Source organism: Girardinichthys multiradiatus, chromosome 19, assembly GCF_021462225.1.
Source record: "Girardinichthys multiradiatus isolate DD_20200921_A chromosome 19, DD_fGirMul_XY1, whole genome shotgun sequence".
NCBI classification, from domain to species: Eukaryota; Metazoa; Chordata; class Actinopteri; order Cyprinodontiformes; family Goodeidae; genus Girardinichthys; species Girardinichthys multiradiatus.
Genome location: NC_061811.1, coordinates 27,028,533 through 27,045,552, shown reverse-complemented (window position 1 = coordinate 27,045,552; position 17,020 = coordinate 27,028,533). Strand labels below are relative to the sequence as shown.

Below are 17,020 nucleotides of genomic sequence, written 5' to 3'. Positions count from 1 at the left end.
TATATAGATTGGGTTCTAAAGGGATTATTAATGCTCTGATCTAATGCCAATAACTCGACAGGAGTCAGACATGTGGATGCAGCTGTAACCTGGCACCTTCTTCCTCTTTAGTTTTATTTTCAGCAACTGTAAAAGTACATTCAACTGTCGTAAAACTCAGAACAGACAACTATGCCAAACTAGTCCAAGAGGGAATGGACAATTTATACAGCTTCAGTCTGTCCTGATGCACCACCTGGGTTCCAAGGGGTGCAAAGGGTTTGTGATGCGGTACGTCATCACCGGAGGACAACACCTGCACCACCTGGTAAGGGCCTTTCCAATGTGGGGCCAACTTTGTGTGGCTCTCAGTTGGATTGATGAGACACATCAGAGAACCTGCCTAAAAGACCCTATGACAAACCATTTAATCATAATAAGATTTTTGTCTTTCCGTGGCCTCAGAGGCATGAACCCTGACAGTCTCGAAGGCCACCTTCAACCGCTCGTCTATCCCAGTAACAAAATCAGACACAGACCTGGCCCTTTCACCAACCAGCCCTGGGGGCGACCCAAGAACATTGCCATGGAATCGAGCCTCTCGGCCATGCATAAAAAAAAAATGGAGAAAACTTAGTACTGGCATGTGGAGACGTATTATATGCAAAAGCAACCTGCTTAACAAAACTGTCCCATTCACCCCCCCGAGAAAGCAACATCTTCGCCAGCTGATCAATCAATGTCTGGTTGTAGCACTCTACCATGCCATTAGATTTTGGGTTGTAAGCCATGGTGCGAATTTTCTTAACCCCCAGCAGATAGGAGAGAGTCTGCACCACTTCGGCCTCAAACTGGCGGCCCTTAACACTGTGGAGGACTTCGGGCACTCCACGCACTAGCACATAGTCTGAAAACAAATAGTGAGCCACAGCGTGGGCCATCTGATTGGGCAGAGCATAGAAGTCCACAAACTTAGTAAAATAGTCCTCCACAACTAAAGCATACCAATTCCCCCGAGAAGTCAGGGGAAGCTCCAGAATATCAGCCACCAAACGTTGAAGAGGGCGACACACCTGCATCACACCCATAGGCGCCCTAGCCCTGGGCACCGGGGACCTACGTGTCTGGCAGTCCATACATTGCTCACACCAACGTTTAATGTTCCGTAGTATAAAGGGCCAGTAACAACACTGTCTAGCCTTCTCCCAGACACGTTGCACAGCAAAATGAGCTGCAGCCGGACCCCCATGCAACTGCTGGAGAAGGTCTGGCACTAAGGAAGATGGGATCACCACCTGCAGCACCTTAGCACCAGTAGGTCAGTGAGACACGGTCCTACACAGGAGTCCATCAACCACCAAAAGACAATTAAACTCCGCCCACAATTTTCGTAGCCCAACAGCCATGGGGGCCGTGATCCGTCCATGAGGCGGTCTGTCAAACCCATTCTCAAACCATCCCAGCACAACGGTAATGTCAAGATCGTCACACTGCAAGGACCGCAAACCTGGCCCATCACAACTGAGTGAAACAACAGAAGGGGAAATCGACTGGTCGGCCTCTCCATCCCGACCCAACCCAGTGACATTCACAACCTCCACTGTAGAAACCTCTGGACCAGAAGGCCGGCAAGAAAGTGCATCCGCATTCATATGCCTCACACAATCTCTGTGAACAATTGTACAGTTTAATGGACCAAATTCCAAAATCCACTGACCCCACCAATACTGCACCTACAGCATCTTTCGAAGCAACACCTTAAAACGGAAAGGGAAAAGTCAGGTAACACAACCACAGGTGAAGAGGCCAAGACACTCTTAAAATAGGCAAATGGTGCCTCGCATTCCACATTCCATTCAAAGGGGACATTTTTGTTGGCAGGCGCGTGCTGGGAAAAGTTCTGCACAAACCAGCGATATGAGCAGAGGCCCAAAAAGGCACAAATCTCTGCTGGTGTACGAGGTGTCGGCCAATTTATTACCTTCTCTGTGTCCTGGGGATCAGGACGAAGGCCATCCCCAGACACCACATGCCTCGTTCGAAAAGACAGTGCTGAACCAAGCTGAGCCCACAAGGGCATCAAAACTGCCATCCACTCGCAAAAGAGGATGAGAGTCCTTGATTGTCCCAGCATTAAGGCGATGGTAATCAATACAGAACCGCCACTGGCCTCCCTTTTTCTTCACCAGAACCACTGGAGATGCCCAAGGACTAAAGCTTTCCTCCACCAGGCCATGACCATCTGTCCTTATGTGGTGTTTAACCTGAGAACACCGGCTACAATTACTGTCAGAGGAGCTGAAAACCCCAAACCAACACTGCAACAGCTGCTGCACTTCTACCTTCTGTCGCTCAGTGATGGGGGTGTCCTTCAGTGTAACTAGGAGGGAATCCACAGACCAATCACCGGAGTCTCTAGTGTGACAAGGCCCAAGTTCCGTAATCTTCTGAACTTCTCCTTTCTCCGCACCACGGCACCATTGTCCGGAAATGCCTCTGCAACCAGGCGACTCACATCAGCCGCATAAACCTCCAAACTCTCACCGGGAGCACGCAAATGGGCTGACAGGTTGGTTTTGAAGCGATCCATAAACTGCCTTTGTCCTAAAGCACCACCGAGTCTCTCCTTAACAACCGAATAGTCACGTTTGATCCTGTCGGAAAGGCTATCCCACAAAAGAAATGCTGACTTGCTCAAACGTGTAGGCAAAATCCTGATAAATTCATCCTCACAGTCCCCATCTCCGACATCTGCTCTCAACGCAACTTCCAGCTGCCTGACCCAGCCAAAAAACTCTGGCTCCCATCTCCGGCAAACAGAGGCGGTAAGTCCGCTTTCACATTCTTGCTGGGCAAGTGTCTATCACGTTGCCAAAAACGGATTTGAACGGATTAATGTTGTCTTTCCACATGGTGAACGGGATGAAGTAGCTGCCAGCTAACCTCGTGTAGCAACGCTAACCAAAATAAAAACTCTTGCTGTGACCACTGAACACACAGCGCAGGGGGAAAATAAAAAACAACACAAAAATCCCACCACTGCCACCAATGTAACCGAGCCAATGGATTGGGTTCTAAAAGGATTATTATTATTGACCTAATGCCAATAACTCCACAGGAGTCAGACATGTGGATGCAGACGTAACCCGGCACCTTCTTCCTCTTTATTTTTATTCTGAGCCACTGTACAGTCTCCCCAGCACAACCATAAAAGTACATTCAATTGTTGTAAAACTCAGGACAGCCAACAATTCCCAAAAAGTGTGTTACACAGGTATATTGCATAAAGCATAATAAACATTGAATGCTATGGAAGGTTATGGTCTACACAATCAAATGGAAAAATGCTGACTCTACTTGGCAGTTACTGACACCCTTTACAAGGAGGGTACAGTACCTAAGGTCATTGCTTAAGAAGCTGTATCCAAGTGTATTCATGGAAAGTTAAGTGGAAGGAAAAAGTGTTTTTAAAAAAAAGTTGCACCAGCAATAGTTATTGTGGAGCAAAGCCCATGTAAGACTTTGAAAAGATTCATTTGGTGTGTTTTAAGAGCCACCACACAGAAGTGTAACCAAAACATAAGTTACAACCGCCAGATTATTTGTGTTAAACAGCTCCTGAATCAGATACAGCATCAGAAGCATCCTTCCTGCTTTTTGGATGAAAATACATTTTCCAGAGCCTGGGGGAAGAGTGCAGACTCACATAATTCAAGTTGCTTAATGAGTTGGGGAGTGTTGAAGCACCCCCTCCAAGAGGTCTTCTGCGTGTTCGTTTATTCACCGTAAGCTGAAAGAATTCACACCCATTGAAATAACACACTCAGACACCGTTATATTGAATTAAAAGTACCTGGCCCAGGGAAGCTCTCTGTGGGACACACACCGAGACAACTTCGGAGCTTCTCACTGGGCACATGGCTTTTACTAAAACACATGAAAATGGGCAGCGCCCTGTTTACAGTTTTTTCTCACATATAGTCACGTACACACATTTTCCTGCCTACCATATTAGGACATGTTCCTGTCTCCCAGCACCTACACTCGTATCTACTAATATAAGCAGGGAGTAAGTCAGTCTCTACTTTTTCACACACTCCTTCAGCTCTCCGTATTTTCTGCTTCATCACACTCACAATGTCTTATACTAACACAGGTTATACATTTCATTTCCCACACTGGTTATGAACATAATAATAATAATGCACACACATAATATATCTCCACAAGAGCCATGTCATCTGTTGATGTTGGTTCACTGTGTCTTATCAAGTCTAAAGTCAGCATAGCTTTCTACCAGAGAATTTTGTGCATGCTTCCCTCTGGTGACAAGTTTTATGAAGATGCTGATGTTCTTTTCCAGCAGCTTATGCTGCTAAAATACCAATGTCTGTTTTAGTGATTTTTGTATTAAAAGCATTTTTCATGGGATCCATGGTTAAATCTTTACTTTGGCTTTTCCATAATCATCAAAATAATAGAAACACACACTTAAAACATGAAAGTAAAAGTGTCAAAAATGCTAATACTATTAGCTGATCATTATAAAACTGAGAAATGACAGGGGATGTAAACTTACATACTACTGTTTATTATAACAGCAATACTTTTATTGTTTTTCCAAACGAAAAGAGAACAAAATATTGAAAACTTATAACTTTTCAGATTTTGTTTTCATATTACACTGAAGAAAGATAAATGACAGAAATACATGACATAAAGGTAAAACTTTTGCAATGCAAAATTGTAATTGTATTTTTTTTACTGACATAGATACTGCATACTGCTTTTTTCAAACCTTGTGTGAATTCCAAAACAAATCCAAAGCAACTTAAAAAGTATTTTTAATTCTTTGTCTAAATATAAACATATGTTTATATTTTTGAAGATATTCATTTACAAGAGCTACGTTAACATACAAATATGTGTTCCTTCTGATAATTATGGGTGTTTACACTGTTTTTTATTCCTATAAAAGCTCCTAAGATTATCTCAAGTCTTTCATGGTCATTGTAAACACATTGTGAAATCATGTCAGACTTGGCAGGAGATCTTCTTTTACAGCATATTTTAGATAAAGCAGTGCAATTAAATTACATGTTTGCTTTGCCTTCTCTTGCCTGTTAGTTTATTCACTTTTTATATTCTCCCTCAATTACACCAGCTTTATGGCCGGTCACAGAACACAAGCTGACAAAGCTATAATAGCAGCTGGCACAGTTTTCTCTTGTAGTATCTTTACTCCCTCTACCACTGTTTCGTACTTGTTCTTTAGGACTCAAATGTATTAATGCTGTATGAGCTACTATATTTTCGTTCTGTTTTAGGTTTACATGTCTTTAATTTCTCCAGTTTTAAAAGGTTTTTTAACCTTTTGCCCACATATGGTGGTTATATGGTTTGTTATCATTGTAAAACACTTTACATAGTTGACTTTTACTTTCAATGCTGCAGTAAATGATCATAATTTGAATGCATGTAAACATTGTGCCATTTATAAGTGATATTGTTGTAAAAAAGGGATTTCTTTTGTAAATACATGTACTTTGTCCCTAATAAACAGTACTTCGAGGAAAATATAATGCCATGCAAAAATATTCAAACCCCTTGAACCTTTTTCACATTTGTCATGTTACAAAAGCACACTTCTAAATATTTAACTTGGATTTTATATGATAGAGCTACACAAAGTAGTGCATAACCATGATGTTGAAGTAAAAGGATGAACAGTTTTCAAGGAAAAAAAAAAAATCACTGTTAAAACCTGAATTTGATTTACATTATTTATCCCCCTTCTCTCTGATACCCCTTAATATAGGTCACCTTAATCAAAAAAATCTCTATCTAACTATAGATTCCACTGTTCTGAGAAGGCCTCAGCTGTTTCTAAGAGAACAATAGTGAAGAAACAGCATCATGAAGTCCAAGGAACACACAAGACAGGTCTGGCATAAAGTTAGGTTAAGAAGCAAACCTAGCCAAATGCTAAAAGTTTGGGACAATTCTACACCTACCAACCAGTGGCAATCCACCAAAGGTGACAGGATGAGCAAGGAGAGCATGATCAGAGAAGCTTAAAAGGTCCATGGTAACTCTGGAGGAGCTGGAGAGATCCACAGCTCAGGAGGGATAGTCTGTCAGCCTAACAATTGCTGGTTAAGAACTCCACAAATTTGGGCTTTATGGAAGAGTTGCAAAACACAAGCAACAGTAAGTTCCATTAAAAGTTTGCTTCAAGCCAAGTAGGAGAGAATTATGTGAAAAAAGGTACTCTGATGAGATGTGAACAAAACTGTACTTTTTGACCTGTATGCATAATGCCAGTGTGGCAGAAAACCATGCACATCGCTCTGAACACACAATCCTATACGTAAGACACACTGGTGGCAGCATCATGCTGTGGTGATTCAGAGATGAGATGATGGGCAAAAATGCTGGGTAGCATCGTAGAAAACCTCTTACAGGCTGCAAAGGGCTGTAGACTTGGCAAAAGATTGTAAGCCAATCATCATCTTCTTTGCACTTCACGATTATGCTGTACTTTGAGTTGGTCTATCATGTATTCACAATAAAACACTTCATAGTTTGTTGTTGTAACATGACAAAATGTAAGAGGTATGAATACCTCTTGCAGGGTTGCTGTTACTCGTTTAAGCATCACTGGATGTTTTGAGCTGCTGCAGTTCAGCGTTGTCTTTGTTGATCCTCTGTTTCTTTTGGAAGAAAGCAGCAATCTCCTCAAACGTTTTGCCCTTGGTCTCAGGAACCCGAAGGTAAATAAATATGGTGAAACCAAAAAGCAACACGGCAAACAGAACAAACACATACGAATCCAGCCAAGCCTGGAGAGGAATGAAAATACAAAATTACAGTCAGTGTTTGATCATGTGACCTGATGTGAGATCAGCACTAGTTTACAGAACACTGCATATGCTAGATCTGGCACCCTACCTGAATGTATGGGAAGGTCATGCCTATGATGAAGTTACTGGTCCAGTTGCAGCAGCCGGCGATGGCGATGGCTGCGGGTCGAGGTCCCTGACTGAACAGTTCAGCCACTATGAACCAGGGAATGGGACCAGGACCAATCTCAAAGAAACTCACAAACAGAAAGATGGCTGTCATGCTGACGTAGCTCATCCAGGAGAAGTTATTCTGGAGAAAAAAATAGTTGCTCTTTGCTATACAGCTCATGCTTGCATAAATTTAATTACTGAATAGATTTTGCTTGACAATCATTTCAAGACTGTAGTTATCCCTGTTGCTGGTGCACCCATTCCTTCCATACTTCTTCCTTCCACTCAACTTTCCATGAATACGGTATTTAATTTAATAGATTTTTAATTATCTGTAAAGCCTAATCATCAAAATTACAAGAAAAAAAACCGTGAAATATTTCACTCTATGTGTATTGAATCTATATAATATCTGAGTTTCACTTTCTGAAATAAGTGACAAAAAAAGTTTCCTGACATTCTCAGTTTTTGAGCTGTACTCGTATATTAGTTTGCTTCTAAGTCTCATAAACCCTGCAGCTAGTTTAAGCTGAGACTGAAGATCTTACACTCGGTTGAACAAACCTGGAATCTGAGACCCACTGTCATGGCAACGGCACAGCAGCACATCCCTCCCAGACCAACCAGAGTTAGAGTGCGCCTCCCAGCTCTGTCCACCAATGCAACCTGGGACACAGAGAACATGTTTACAGACAGAACAGGACGATGCAACACATGCACCTGGTGTTGCATATGTGAAAGTGGATTACTCACAGACACCAGAGTAAAGACTGTGTTGATGACTCCCACTCCTATCGTAGCATAGACTGGCTGACTGACACCAGCTTTGGAGAAGATGGCTGTAGAGTAGTAAAAGATCTTGGAGACAAATGCAAAAAGGAAGAATAGATTATCCAACTTGATAAAGTCACATTTTAGCAGTTTGTCTTAACTTGTTTAGAAAAAGTGGTAGAAATGTAGGTATTTCAGTCTGTGTATGTGGATGAAATCAAATCAAAAACTTTGTTACTCACTGCGTTAATGCCAGACAGCTGCTGTGAAAGGTGCATCATGAGGGAAACAAGTAGCTGCTGTCTATATACAGACGAGAGAATCTAGAAGAAAAAGGCAAGACAAAAATCTAAACAACATACATTCACTGACCCCTTCATTAGGTACACCTCTTCAGTTGCTTTTTAACACAAATAGTAAATAAGCCAACCAACTGGCCACAACTCACAGTATTTTAGCATCTAGGGATGCTAAGGACAACTTGCTGGAGTTTAAACTAAGCATCAAAAAGAAGAAAAAGGATTTTTTTCACCCACAACCCCCAGGAATACAGAGAATTGTTCAAAGGGAGGAAATATCTATTGAGCGGCATTCATATAGACAAAAACCCTGAGTTGATTTCAGAGGTCAGAGGAGAATGAGCAGATGTTCTGGACATGATATACAGTAGAGGCCGCAGTAGTTCATACATATAACTACTTGTTACAGCCGAGATATGCAGAATAGCATCTCTGAATGCACAGCAGGTCAAATCCTGGACGCAGATGGACTACAGCAGCAGAGGACCATGCTGGACACCGCCTCTGTCAGCCAAGGACAGGAACATGACATTACAATTTACACAGGCTGACCGAAACTGAATGAAATCAGATGGAAAAATGCTGCCTTTTCTGATTAGTCTTAATTGTGGTGGCAATATTCAGATGGTGGGGCCAGAAAACTTTAGCAGGATAATGTTGGATATGGTGGACGGGAGATTCACTTCATGGAGGTGCTGCCGAGAAATCTGCAGCTTTTTGCAATGCTGTCATGTTAATATGATTATTGTTTCCAACACCTTGATAAATCTATGCCAGAATTAATACAGTTCTGTAGGTGAAAGGGGCTCCAACCCAGTTCTAGCATGATATACCTAATAAAGTAGCCACATATTTTAATACAACATAATGTAATGGTCCTAGCGGGGGTGGACCAAAAAGCAATACAAGACAGGTCAAACTCCAAAAACCAAAGTTTAATTCCAGACCATTAGACCAAGTGTAGTGGCCAAATAAGACAGGTGTTTGGTAAACCCAATCCAGTCCCAAAGTTCACAACAGCAACTGTAATTAGAGCAGAACTTTGACTGAAGAGACAAACTGACCGTGAACAAATAGATTAATGGATTATGCAGACCTATCTGCTGATGATCAATTGCAAATGGAAAAAAAAAAACATAATAAAGCATAAACAAATTTATTTAATATATATATTTTGAAAATAAATTTGTTAGCAGTACCATAACCTCAACGTAGAAAAAAATGGTGTAGTTCTAACTGTGAGCCCTGAAGATATTTTTTTTATCACAGTTCCAGTGGTTTTAAACTTTCTACCTACTATCTCGCTCTGACTGCAACATTTAAGGCGAGTAGCTATTTTCATGGACTTTTTTGACTTATGAAGATATCGGTGTATCTGTGGTAGTTGTAGGTCACATTCTTTTGTCTTTTCCATTTTAAAGAAAGGCAAAGAAAGATGGGCCTTTTGCCACATCATATGCCACAAGGAAACAAGACATCATATAAACCCAAAGGTTCTGCAACACTTTCATAGATTTAAAAAGGTAAGCTTAAAGTACAATGCTTCAGCAATGTTTATTTTGTAGACTTTTTATCATTCATTCATTCATCTTCTATACTGCTTATTCCATAGTGGGTTACGGGGGGGCTGCAGACTCCAGCAGTCTACGGGTGAGAGGCAAGGTAGACCCTGGACAGGTTGCCAGTCGATTGCAGGACAACACAGAGACATACAACATGACAAACAACCATGCCTCCTAAGAGCAATTTAGATAGACCAATTAACCTAACAGTCAGGTTTTTGGACTGTTGGAGGAAGCCGGAGTACCTGGTGAGAACCCACGCATGCACAGGGAGAACATTCAAACTCCATGCAGAAAGACCCCTGGCTGGGAGTCGAACCCAGGACCTTCCTGCTACAGTGCTGCCAACTGCGCCACCATGCAGCCCTTAAGTGTAAGATTATGCAACTCATAAATTATCATCTTATTTTAGGGCATTTAGGACGCTTTTGGTACAATCAGTACTGTAAAAACTTTATGTTTATAGAGACCTACCAAAGAGCGGATTGACACCCGTGGCTGTCTGTCTGCCTCCTCCTTCTCCTTCCTCATTTCTTCCAGATCAGAAGCAGGATCATAGGCCCCCTTTAGACGATGCAGACCTGCAAAGAGAGGATGAAAACACCCAGGGGCGTAAACCTGCATAAATGATTTTTATGCAATAACAGGAAATATTGTTATATATATATAATATTTGACCTAAATAAAGGTCACTATTCCATAATATTTCTCAACTATGAGTAAAATGTTTCAAATACCTTTCCTATGCACTGATGGTAAGGGATGTATTAAAAAGTTTGCAGAATTTACTTATTCTCTGGCTATGAACACATTCCAGCAGAACCATTATCAATGCATGAACCTCTGCTGTTTTTTTTTTTTTGTTTGTTTGTTTTTTTTGGTCATTTTGTATTTTTGCATTTAACAAACTGCTGAATGAAATTTAAAAAAACTTTGCCAAATTTACCAGGCTGCCTCTAGTGGCTGTGGTGGAGTGATGTTGTGATCTGGCACTTTATGCGACGCCTGGCTGTGGGATGCACCACTGACGCACACCAGCTGTACCCTACTTTCATGGCTCGTATGTCGGCATGTATTTTTGAGTGGGATGCTGCTGATGTTAATAAACTGAGAGAGACAAAGAGTGCACAGCTTAAAGGGCATGGCTGGACAGCTCTGACTGAGAAGCAACTAGACGAAGGAAGAGTTGGAGCTGCACTGCAGGACGAGGACGCGTAGAGAAGAGCAAACCATCCAGCTGTTGGATCAGCTCATCGGTGAGCTCATCAGTGACAAGGGAAAGGATTCGCTTGGCGTTCCTCTTCTGGACCCCATCCGAATGCAGCACATCTGGGTTGTTCAGAAGAGGCATGTGAAGTGCATTCAGGATCTGATTTGCGCAGCTACTCTGGCGAACTGGTTCATAGTGTGAACACCGATTATGAGAGGGTTTTCGGCAAAAAGCTGGTTCCCTCTTTTACACCACCTGCAAAATACACAGGTATTCAATACTGTATGTTTTATGCTCATTGTCCTGTATTTAATTATCTGCTGTTTTCTTTTTTTTGTAATCCAAAATTGGTTGTGCATTTTCAGGTGAACTGATAGGAGTGCAGTACCTGCTGAGGCAGAATAATGAACCACTGCAGGATATGGCACCAGATTCTGAGGAGGCAGATGCATTGCTGGAGCAAATAGAAGTACAATAGCCAGTAGAGGCCGATGAGGGCTTTGAGGAACTTGAGAGTATTGAGGTTTCACTTGCAGATTTACTTCTGGACACATCTAATGTGATCTCAGTGGTTCCTGACCACCACCCTATACCTCAGCCAGCTCCACCCCCTGCTGAGTCCCCACACCTGCCTAGGCTCCAGCCAGCGTCCTCCGCTGTGGTCCAGTCCCCTCACCTGCCGGGGCTCCAGCCTGCATCCTCCGCTGTGGTACAATCCACTCACCTGCCGGGACTCCAGCCTGCGTCCTCCACTGTGGTACAATCCACTCACCTGCCGGGGCTCCAGCCTGCGTCGTCTGCTGTGGTCCAGTCCACTGTTTCGTCGGGGTTACCTGGGCAAACTACATCTTCAGAGCAAGTTGTAAGTTAAATATCAGTGTGCTTTGAAAATTAAGGATGTTTCAGCTTTTTGAGATATTTAAAACATAATGCAATATTTCTCCATAGGCCGTGGATGAACACAGTAGGGCAGGAATGGATCGTGTTGATGTGCTTGCGGAGTACTTGGTGGAGCTACGAAAGGAAAAAGGCCTAACTCTTACCAACAAGCAGGCCAAAACCATTGTGGGTCTTTGGCAAAAACTGGAGCAAAATGATAAGGACCAGATTTTGTATGCTGCACGACATCAGGAACGACTGCTCACTGGTCAATTTAGGTCACCCAAAAAGAAGGTTGTTTATGCAGGAGTTGAAAGCACAAAAAGGTGTGTACTTGGTTCTTCTGGTTCTGCTGCTCAATGGCCAGATTGCAGCCGACTTATTGAAATGATCTTTATCAGGTTGTGCAACATTCATAGTAGCCCCAAACAAATTGGACACCAAACTATTTCTAGGTGGTCACAAATTCTAAATGATTACAAAAAAATTCGACAGCTAATTTTGAACAATGGCATTATTATGAAAGACACAACCCTGCAACTTGTCACTGTAAACCAGACCACCTTAATACAGTGGCATAACAAAAGATTTAAAGCACAAGATGTTGCCATTCTGATACAAGGGCTGGTACTGCCTCAGGAACGGCCCATTGCCAGTGAACCACTGCTCCCAGTAAATGCTAGGCCCACTCAATTCACACCACACAAACATGAACACACTTACAACCTGACACCTGACACCACTGGCCAGGCAAAAACAAAACTCACTGTCAGAGACAGAGCTGAGCTGAAAACCATCAGCCAACAGTTTTTTATATGCCACTCCACATGCCATCAACCACTGCAGCAGGCAACAATTTGCCACTGCTTCTGCTGCCACCCCCCACTACACCAAACATCATATGCCCACCATATTCTAAAACAACACCTACAGGCCTTACCCAAACCCAAGAGACAACCCAAAAAGAAAAGCGCAAATACACAAGGACAGTCACATCCAACAGATGCACTAAATGCGGTGAGCCACGCACCACAGAAACTGGCCATAGCCAATACAAAGGCAGGATTTACTGCCCAAACAGGGAGACACTGACCAAAAGAGCAGTGGCTCAGAAGGATGAGAAAATAAGGGAGTACAATTGGGTACTTTTTCACACTAATTTTATTGTGTGTGCGTGTGTGTGTGTGTGTGTGTGTGTGTGTGTGTGTGTGTGTGTGTGTGTGTGTGTGTGTGTGTGTATATATGTTCATTTATATAAAGGATGTGTGTGTGTATATATGTTCATTTATATAAAGGATGTGTGTGTGTATATATGTTCATTTATATAAAGGATGTGTGTGTGTATATGTTCATTTATATAAAGGATGTGTGTGTGTATATGTTCATTTATATAAAGGATGTGTGTGTGTATATATGTTCATTTATATAAAGGATGTGTGTGTGTATACGTAACATGTTTTTAAATAATGAATAACAAATGAAATTTACTCAGCTTATTGACCTCTTTGTTTAGATATTTGCTGATAGTGACTGTAATGTGCTCTAGCATGCTTATGTGAAGGTAACCATATTAAAGGGAAAACAACTATATATTCAGTAGGTCCGTACATGCTAATAGGTTGCTGTATACTCTACATCATGAATAAACTGAGATATCCATGTGCAATAAATGCACATTCATTGGGGCCCATTATACCTTGAAAGTCTTGTACTTCAAACAGTAATGAAGTGTCAACAACCTTAAGTGGACTGGTCATAAAACTTAGAACAAAGGGTTTATCTGAAGGTCATGCACCTGCTGTTCTGGTGTCAAACCAACTTTGACAACTCAAATTAACCTGGCATAAGATTTACTGTGCTTTATGCTCAAATTTCCCATTTGATAATACTGGGTCCTCAATGCAGAGCTTTTTATAAAGCCAAGATCATTGTGCCCAAGTGTGCTTTAGTTACTCTTTTTGATATACATGCAAGAGTTAATGTTATTTACAGATCAATCTGTCTCCTGCCAGGTTAACTAATTGAGTGTAAAATAGAAATCATATTTAGATTACATTATTTTAGCAGTTTACAGCTCTATGATAGCACTTATGAAGCACTAAATTGTAGCTTAAAATAATTTAAAACAGTCTACAATGCACAATAAATAACCATAGTGTGCTTTATTTGTGGCCAAAAAAGTTAACAAAAAATAAGGTGCTTTAGAACGCATGTCCTTTTGGTGCGATCGAACCCGGCTCTCTCACCCCACTTCTCCCCCTCCCCCTCAAATCTTCCCCATCTTATACAGACGATTTTTCCCCAGCTTTGGCGGAGTAGGAAGAGTAGTCATCTTGCAATCAGAAGGTTGTGGGTTTGATTCCAGTTTCCTCCTGCCATATGTCGATGTGCCCCTGGGCAAGGCACTTAACCGCAAGTTGCCTACCAATCTGAGCATTAGTGATGGTGACTGGGTGAATGTGGCTCTAGTGTAAAGGGCTTTAAGTGGTCTGTATTACTGAAAAGGCGGTACATAAGTTCATACCATTTACATCCATGGAGGACAGATGAGAGAGGGGTCTGCCTTTCTTATCTTATATTGTGCAATTTAAGGTATTCACATAAGAGAAAACCAGACACTAAAAACATCATTATTGTTCTTGTATATTTCAATTCTTACTTTTCCGGGCCTCCTGCTCCTTGCCCAGCAGGATGTAAAGGTAGCGCGGACTCTCAGGGCACAGCGGCAGCATAAAGGACTGTAATATTGCAGGAGCTCCTGACAGACCGAGCAACACGTGCCACATTTCATCATTACCAAGAACAAAATCCAAACCTATTACCTGCACACAAACACCATTTATATTAGAGTACATTCTCTCTGTGTTCTTCAAGCACAGGTTATGCTCTGTACTGGTTTAGGTGCGTCAGAGTACAACCTACCTGGCTGAGAAGGATGCCAATGACAATGGCCAACTGATGTAATGTTCCCAGAGCCCCTCTGTAAGCTTTAGGTGCAATCTCTCCAATATACATCGGCACCAATCCAGATGTTAACCCTGAAATGTACATTTTAACAAATTAAAACATTTTTCTGCCAAAATATGAGAGTTGTAAAGTTAAGATAATTTCAGGTGCTTCAATGTACCACAGTAGAAGCCCATGATGGCACGCCCTGTGATGACCATTATGTGGGGCTTCCACAGCCTACAAAGACCCATCAACAGTCCAGCAGCTACAGCCAGAACGTTGATCATCAGCATGCCCTTCACTCTGCAAAACAGACAAATGAATGATCATCCTCTTCAGTGTTTTAAGATTAGTGACAGTGCTATTTTTTTTTCTAGAAATCTCTAACCTTCCTCTAAAGTCTCCGATAAATCCCACCAGGAAGGAGGATATCATGCCGCCAATGGAGAAGATGGCCACCGACAGTGACCAGTACATGACCACATCAGGATGAGTTTGGTCCTCTGAGGAACCTTCTCCCTCGGTGCTGTTTTCCAATAGGGCTGACCTCTCGGACCACACACCCAAAGACATAGCATAATGCCTCTCAATGACCTGGGACATATAAAGACAATAAAGCTGCATTTAATCCATAGTTCATATAGTATTGTTGAGGATAACCTGTAGTTTTGTGGCACAGTGTGAAAAAACTTACTTTATTCATTTTACACTCTTTTAGTGTACTGTTGCTCTATGCCAGTAAAAAAAAAGTTCTATAAAGCAAATGAACAGTGACTTGCAAATGTATTTAAATCATTTAAACTTTCATTTTTCACCACATTACAAATCAAAACGTTCATGCTTTTTATTAGGGCTTCATTTTATTTTAGGGCTCCCTTTATTTAGCTCCATCAATATTCATTTCCATATACTGTATTTCGATGTAACCTGCCTTCCTATCCATGCAAAAATAAATAAATAAATAACTGTGGAACCTTCTTGTGCCCTAATGCTTTTTGATAAACTTTAAATGCAATTCTTGAGGTGCTCCTTTAACAATGGCTTTCTTCTTGCAACTCGTCCATAAAGGCTAGATCTGAGGGGTCAGTGCACAACTGTGGAGCTGTGGATTTCCAGCTCCTCAACAGCTACTCTGGGCTTTTTGGCAGCTTCTCTAGTTAATGCTCTCCTTGCCTGACCTGTCATGCAAGTTGTATGGCCACGACTTTGTAAGTCAGCAGTTGTGCAATAAATTCGGTGAACCATGGAACATTGTCCTTCCATTTCACAATAATGCATTCCTTTGAGTTAGTGTATTACATAAAAACCCAATAAAACACATAAAAGGTTGAGGTTGTAATGTGACATAACATCTAATGTCAGAAGATGTGAATATATTGGCAAGGCACTGTATAGATCCAAGAAATATTAGGTTTATATTTTATTTTAGATGCTTGAGAAGACTGAGAAACATTTGCAATATTTGCACAGTCTGTTCTGAAGAACATTCTTTTCTTTGTAAAAACAATTATGTATCATCTCTGTCCTTGACAGTTGTCTTTGTTAAAGAAGTGTTACAGACTATAAATATCAGACAACTAACTTATTTTGGGTAAAACCAAAAAGGATCTAAACAATGTCTTTAAGGGTTTTGTATTTATATACAGCAGCACAGCAAATAATGATAAAGCACATTTTTCTTAAAGAGCAAATAGTGAGGGTGTAAAAATGTAAGCTATTTCATGGCTCAGTGAAAGTGATGAGGGTATGTTACCTTCTGGGGTGCATTGATGACTCCTAGACTATATCCAAATTGTAAGGACCCCAGAGCTGCTGTGAACACAGCTACAGCCAGTGTACCTGATAGTTGCTGCAAACCACAGACACACAGTTTAATGTCTACATCTACAGCAGTGAGCATATGAGAGTTTTTATAGCATAACTTTATATAGAAATTTAGGAAAAACACTTCTTTTGGATTTATAAAATGCATAAAGAATGTAATTTTTAAGAATTCTCGTACCTTTCCCGTCTCCATGATGGGTCCAGAGTGTTAGCCTGGAGGCTGGTAATGATCAATGAAATCTGCATGCCTGATCACACAGTGTCCACTCTCTAATCGACCAACCAACACACATACACGCACACACAGGTTTCTGCAAATATTCAAAGCATACATTGATCTTTTCCTATCTATGCTGTGAATGAGCTCTTATCATATTATTTCAGATACATTTGATGTGTGTATGTAAAATATTATGTTACAAAACACTGGTTTCAAGATATTCTGTGTGGTAACTACAAATAAAACTTAAATAAATATGGTACTAAATCACAGATTGCCCAAAGTCCCTTGGTGTAATATTCTCATCTTTT

At 41.3% G+C, this 17,020-nt stretch overlaps 2 protein-coding genes across 2 annotated transcripts; one reads left to right on the top strand and one right to left on the bottom strand.

Annotated features, from left to right (window-relative positions):
- Positions 1–4,549: 4,549 nt before the first annotated feature.
- slc2a2 (solute carrier family 2 member 2) lies at positions 4,550–16,965 on the bottom strand. Its single transcript, XM_047345022.1, has 12 exons — positions 16,668–16,965; positions 16,419–16,514; positions 15,054–15,259; positions 14,844–14,968; positions 14,639–14,754; positions 14,376–14,538; positions 10,102–10,208; positions 8,009–8,089; positions 7,749–7,853; positions 7,560–7,661; positions 6,931–7,134; positions 4,550–6,821 (listed from the first exon to the last, which is right to left on the bottom strand). The coding sequence occupies exons 1-12, from the start codon at positions 16,680–16,682 to the stop codon at positions 6,630–6,632; spliced, it is 1,512 nt and encodes a 503-aa protein (XP_047200978.1). The 5' UTR covers positions 16,683–16,965; the 3' UTR covers positions 4,550–6,629.
- LOC124855281 lies at positions 10,574–12,910 on the top strand. The gene is made up of 2 exons (XM_047345021.1): positions 10,574–11,107; positions 11,203–12,910. Exon 2 carries the CDS (start codon positions 11,813–11,815, stop codon positions 12,806–12,808), a length of 996 nt encoding a protein of 331 aa, XP_047200977.1. The 5' UTR covers positions 10,574–11,107; positions 11,203–11,812; the 3' UTR covers positions 12,809–12,910.
- Positions 16,966–17,020: the final 55 nt, after the last annotated feature.

What these genes read in the sequence shown, in the direction of transcription:
- LOC124855281 (XM_047345021.1), top strand. Translation starts at nt 11,813, where the DNA reads ATGGATCGTGTTGATGTGCTTGCGGAGTACTTGGTGGAGCTACGAAAG.
- slc2a2 (XM_047345022.1), bottom strand. An exon ending in TTGGCATCCTTCTCAGCCAG is followed by an intron (nt 14,539 to 14,638) that starts GTAGGTTGTACT and finishes GTTTGTGTGCAG; the next exon opens with GTAATAGGTTTGGATTTTGT. An exon ending in AGCTGTCTGGCATTAACGCA is followed by an intron (nt 7,854 to 8,008) that starts GTGAGTAACAAA and finishes TTTGTCTCCAAG; the next exon opens with ATCTTTTACTACTCTACAGC.